Source organism: Thamnophis sirtalis, unplaced genomic scaffold (assembly GCF_051295495.1).
Source record: "Thamnophis sirtalis isolate CommonGarterSnake01/CBP01778 unplaced genomic scaffold, rThaSir2_p1.2 scaffold_4, whole genome shotgun sequence".
NCBI lineage: Eukaryota > Metazoa > Chordata > Lepidosauria > Squamata > Natricidae > Thamnophis > Thamnophis sirtalis.
The window spans coordinates 135,751,091-135,756,701 of NW_028261384.1; the positions used below are offsets into that span (position 1 = coordinate 135,751,091).

A 5,611-nucleotide genomic window follows, 5' to 3' on the forward strand; every position below is an offset into this window, starting at 1 on the left:
TACCTGGTTAAAAGCTGGGTTCCAGACAATCACATCTTCATCTATCGAAAATTCATTCCCTTTTGAACCCTCTAGATCCAGCTTTCCAACCCTAACTCTCTGAAATGATCTATTTGGAAAAGTGATCAAATTGGTGATGTCTAATCCACCTGTTGCTTCCACTTTCTCATTCAGGAACACTCTCTCCCCAGCTGAATTGTTAAAAGAAATGCCTTGAAGAAATGAATGGAGCTATTTGAAAGGGTATAAAAGAGAAAGCGTATTGAAAATGTAATAATGTAGAAGAGAACATTATATTCAATATTTTCATCATTCTTTGCATTCCAATAACAATAATTACACATGTAAAAATTTATAATGATATTTTATGGAAATATACAAGTCCACTATTTGCTTAATTGTCTATTAATTTAAAGAAAGGTAAGAATGCATTGAAGGTCAATGAAAATAAGCTTTAGGATTTATGTAATTTTCTTCAATTATGATCGGTTTCCCTATTTAAACAAGTATTTCTAGATATATCAAATCTAATGTGTCCTCTTTGATACAAAGCTATTCAATAATTTGAAATCTGACTAATTTCCCTTAGCAAAATTTTAGAAACTAAGACTCAATATTCTTTGATAGATTAGTTGTGGAGATTATGGTAAACATAAATTTGTTTCATACAATGGATACCACATGTAAAAAGGACCACTTTTATTTTATTCCCCTAAAACTCTTATAAAGACAGAAAGTTCAGTTTGTTAGAGAGGAATATTTCAAGAGAGACACAGAAGGGTCTCGGAGAGTTGATTATTGTTGGAGGAGATGATGAAAAATAATCTAGATTATCATTTTAACTATTCCTTACTGTGTAAACTGAATGGATTTACTAAATAACTCCTGTCAATATGATTAGTTATAGAGTAGTTTGTTGATTCATAGAATCTATCTATATATATAAGCCAAATACCACTCACTCATACGAAATCTCCAGAACTGTAAAGCCTACAAACTTGAAATTTGGCATCTATTTTCCTCTAGGCTTCTAGAAGCTTGCTAAGAAAGATTTTTTTTTCAAATTGACCATCAGATCATTAGTAATTCTTATACAATAATTAACACGCTCTGATGCTAAGGAGTTAAACATTCTACTCCCTCTCCCCACCTGATAATAACTCTGTTCAAACTGCCAGTTGTCTCACATTCCGTTACCTCAGTTCAAACTGGAACATGTTCCACTCCTTCATACAGGAGTGTTCTGGGGCTCCTTACAGTATTAAACATCAATACCTCACCAAAATGTCTATGCCATCCACCTATGAAACTGCTTCTGAACTCAAGTTGTTGGGAGAGATGTTCTCTTATGAGTTTCAATCAACATCCACTGTTGAGCCAATGGATTGTGAACCAAATTTTTCCTGCATAGTGTCCCAGCCCCAACTCACTTTTTACACTGACCTCCTCAGTTCAGACAGATCTATTCTTTCTACTGTAACACCAGTTAAAGGAAGATTTTCAGCTGACTGGAAGTACAATGGATCCTTCAAAGTGACATATTTTGTAGCCAGAGAGGTGAAGGAGGGAAATTTATGGCAACATTTAAAGTGCAGGGACAGGTCTACCACAGGAGTATCATTGCAGAGCCTCAGCAGCAGCCTTCATTTTTCCAGATACAATTTTTCGCGATGATGACAATGAGAGGGACATCTGGTGTAGAATCTACATGGGCGTTAATCCAGAACTGGTTAGCCAACTGCCAGAGTTGCTGTGTGAACACAACAAATAAATTCTGGAACTTAAGGCTGCTGTTAATTCTGTTCCTAAGGGCCACAAGGACTTCCAAGTGGGTGATTAACACCAATAGGAAGACTTCTAAAGAGCACCAAGATCATTTCAATGACCCCACAACTACAGAAGTAGCTGTTCTCATTGTCAGCCAGGATTTGTCAATTTATCAAGCCCGATCACTCAGTTTTGTAGTGAAGCATGGCTATCCAGCTAGTGATAGGATATAAAGAAAAAATGTGTTTTCTGAATCTATTTTAGGCAGAACAGTAGAATGGTTTCTAAGAAGACTTTGGAGGTTTTCTAGTCAAATTCCCTGCTCAAGGTGGAGACCCTATGCCCTATGCAATTTAAATGGATTATTCTTGGGAAATTTAATAAAGCATAACAGTTAATCTACGCTTGATGGCAAGGAAATGTCATCCTTTTCTGTAGTTCACTATGCTGTTATAAATTTATATCACAATGTCATTGCACATGTTTTATCCTATAATTCTTCGCTCTTGCCACATCATATTAATTTTATTTTTCTTTACTTTATTTTACTTGAGTTTTATTTAGCATTGGTAGGGACTTCTGAGGAGAATATCCTAGGCCATTTCATACAAATCACTACCTTCTCTTCATTAAAATCTACAATGTTGGAGTATCTACATTTCTGAAGACAAGTTGTTCCACTAATTAAATGTTAATTATTCTCACCATCAGAAAATGTTTCCTCATTTTGACTTTGTTTATTATAATTGTTTCCACATACAAAAAACATTAAGATGTTGTACATGATATTGTATATCAAAGTGCCCATTTAAAAGAAGAAGGAAGAGGAGGAAGAGGAGGTGGAGAAGGAGAGGGAGAGGAAGAGGTAGAGGAAGAAGAGGAGGAGGAGAAGGAGAAAGAGAGGAAGAGTCCAATGAAGAGAGAATACCTGCCAAGCCTGCAGATTTAGAAGATCAGTTTTTTTATGCATCGTAGTTGTCTTCCTATTGAATCCTAAAATGTACAGAGCCTGCAAAGCATGAGCCATAGTGTAAACAGCATTGTAGATGCTGTAGCTGTGGCCAGTCATTTCCGTTTCAAAGACAGGCCCAGGAAGATTCTCTAGCTTCATCTCTCCAGTGCACTGTCTATTGTGTGTGTCTGGTAACTCTGGTTTAGGAAGTGAACAATCAAATGCTTGTTCCCAAACATTCTGCAGATACCCATCTCTGTTGTCTGAAAGAGGATTTATGGTCTGAAGAAATTTCTTGAAACCTACAATGGCTGTTGAATGAACAGTGAAGGAAAGAGCCCCATGGAACATCTGGAGATCCCATGTGATTTGAATGCCTGATAATACAAAATCAATCTGTGCAGTCATGATCCACACCTTTCTAAATAATGCAGTTTCCTTTCTTTCAGGATCTAACATAAATGCGACAATTCTTAGCCACATAATTGCCCAGGCTTCTCCATAGACAAGAAATGCATTGGCTTTGTTATTCATCAAATTAATGGAAATCTTTGAGAATATATGGTAAAGTTCATGAAAGTTATCCAAGTCGACTTGTTGAGGAAGCATTTCTATGAACGGCGAGCAGATTCCATTCTCTGCAAGCAAGGGCTGCATTTCCTGTAAGAAATTTTCTCCATTGTTGTTATCAACAGCAAAAATCCCGATCCATGTCCAACCAAAATAGTGAAGCAGTTGGATAATCCCAGTGTACTGATGGTCTTTTTTTGGGACCAGGAAATAAAGTGGAGAGCGTCTACTGGTCTGAAATTTCTCTTTGGCTAATGAGCCATACGTCAGCTTAAACAAAATGGAATAAAATTATCCAATTATTAAAATGAAGCTAACTTTTGTATTCTAATCTTTTTAATAAAATATATCCAAGCAGGAATTTTTAAAATTCTTCTAAATATTAATATGTAAAAAAATGTCTTGGAATTACTTCAAACACATATAAGACATCAATTGTTTTAATAGGGGCAAAGAGTACTACATTCAAATCTTCCTTAAGGTCTGAAATATCTCTGGAGGCATGCAAGACATTTTAACACAAATCTAAGACAAATCATTGTTGTTCATTAATTGTTCCACAACAACAAAATATATTTTTTCCTCCTCAACCCCATCACAGCTTACTTGTGGAATCTTGAAAAAACCCATAAGTTCAGTTATATAAAATGATGTATCAAAATCGAGTCCTCCAATGATAGCCATGAGATTCTTCTGGCTATCACATTTGTAGTTAGGGACAAATTCTTGGGATTTGAAAAGCAGGTCCAGAATGGTACAATAGGTCATCTTTGCATTCAGGTAACTATCATAGATGTGGAACCCAAGAGTGATATTAGGTAAGATCTGGGAGTCCTCATTGATCTCCTTCACAGCAAAGGCCAAGGCGAGGGCATGCTGGTAGAATTTGGTGATTACTCTGCAAATTATTTAAATACCCTAGTTGAAAAGCTTAGCTAACAATTCTCATAAGGTTGCACCATTTCTTATGAGTAAAAGCCATTTCTTTCTTTGATAGTAATAAAAACATAATATCCTTTTTAAAATTCTGAATAACAATCCCTGATGATATCATCTAATTTGTCTCCAAGAAAACAACCAAACACGAGAACATCAAGGACCCCCCATTTCAACCCTGAGCTAAAATATTCTTCTTTATTAATAATTTCCACACAGTCCAATTTACTTTTAATACAGTATTTTGAGAAATGTATACTGCATCAAAAACAAGCAGTGAGTTTCTTCAAAGTACTATATTTATTTTCTATGAGATTTTAAGAAAATGGCATATGAACAGATGTATCAGGTGTCATTCATTTACTGTATGTGTATTTTGTGAGGATAGATAATGCCAAACCTTTTTAAAAATTACCTCAGGAAATGTTTAAATAGAGACTTCTTGATCTGAATTTTTGTATATTTCAAGTGAAACTTTTAAAAATAATATAAGAAGATTATTTTTCTCTCATAACCAGATAGAGTTGAAAGAAAAACAAGGCATAGATTACATTAAAAATGCTACATTTATGCCCAAACAGCTTTGATTCATATAAAAGATTTTCAGAAAATGACATATGAACAGATTCCACAGGCATCACTCATTTACTGTATATACATTTTGTGAGGAGAGATCATGCCAAATCTTTTTAAAAATTACCTTAATCTCAGTATCTGTTCAAAAAGATGTGTGGAGATCTTTAAAAAAATGTACATAAGATTGTTTCTTCTGCCAGAACCAGATGCAATTGAAAGACACAAAAAATAGATTACATAAAAGAATCCTGCATTTTTGCACAAATTAATTTTATTCATATAAGGGATTTTGGGACATCTGGGAAAGATTAGATAACAAAGAAAAATTCTTACACTGGGCTGCCATAAGGTGTTTTGGCAGGATGTTCACTGAATTTCATTTCACTAAATTGGTAAAAGAGATGAGTCACCATCCCACCAATGATGAGGTCTCCAGGCTGGTACCACTCCTGTGGAACAAGGAAAGCATCACTTGCAGGGCAGCTCAGAGAAACTACTTTATGCACCAAAAGCACCAGAAAAAGCATATTGATATTCTTGTTATTGTGAAAATATTCTGTCTTTCATCTCTACCCATTGGAAAGTATATATAAATCATTAATTCATCTAAGGTTTAATGCAAGGTTTATATCTGAGAATTCGCCTGATAAGGAAATGTAAAATTTTCCATTTGAAGATTCACAGGAGTGCAAATTTGTATCTTGAATATCACAATAATTTGAACAAATACTCTGCCAGAAGAGAACAGAGGGTAGAAACCTGAAGCATTTAAGCAGGAGACATTATTACCCTTCGTACTAAACACCCTGT

General features: G+C 35.0%; 1 protein-coding gene across 1 annotated transcript; it reads right to left on the minus strand.

The window, feature by feature from the left end:
• Nucleotides 1-1,630: 1,630 nt before the first annotated feature.
• On the minus strand, nt 1,631-5,328 carry LOC148046800 (vomeronasal type-2 receptor 26-like). The gene is made up of 4 exons (XM_087714966.1): nt 5,135-5,328; nt 3,896-4,187; nt 2,696-3,559; nt 1,631-1,750 (listed from the first exon to the last, which is right to left on the minus strand). Exons 1-4 carry the CDS (start codon nt 5,326-5,328, stop codon nt 1,631-1,633), a joined length of 1,470 nt encoding a protein of 489 aa, XP_087571092.1.
• Between the last annotated feature and the right edge of the window lie 283 nt (nt 5,329-5,611).

Bases quoted from the DNA above. Each gene is read 5' to 3' on its own strand.
- LOC148046800 (XM_087714966.1), bottom strand. From the start codon at position 5,328: ATGCTTTTTCTGGTGCTTTTGGTGCATAAAGTAGTTTCTCTGAGCTGC. The intron at 3,560-3,895 runs GTAAGCTGTGAT...ATTTTGTTTAAG, and splicing joins GTTTTTTCAAGATTCCACAA to CTGACGTATGGCTCATTAGC. The intron at 1,751-2,695 runs GTATTCTCTCTT...GTGTTCACACAG, and splicing joins TAAATCTGCAGGCTTGGCAG to CAACTCTGGCAGTTGGCTAA.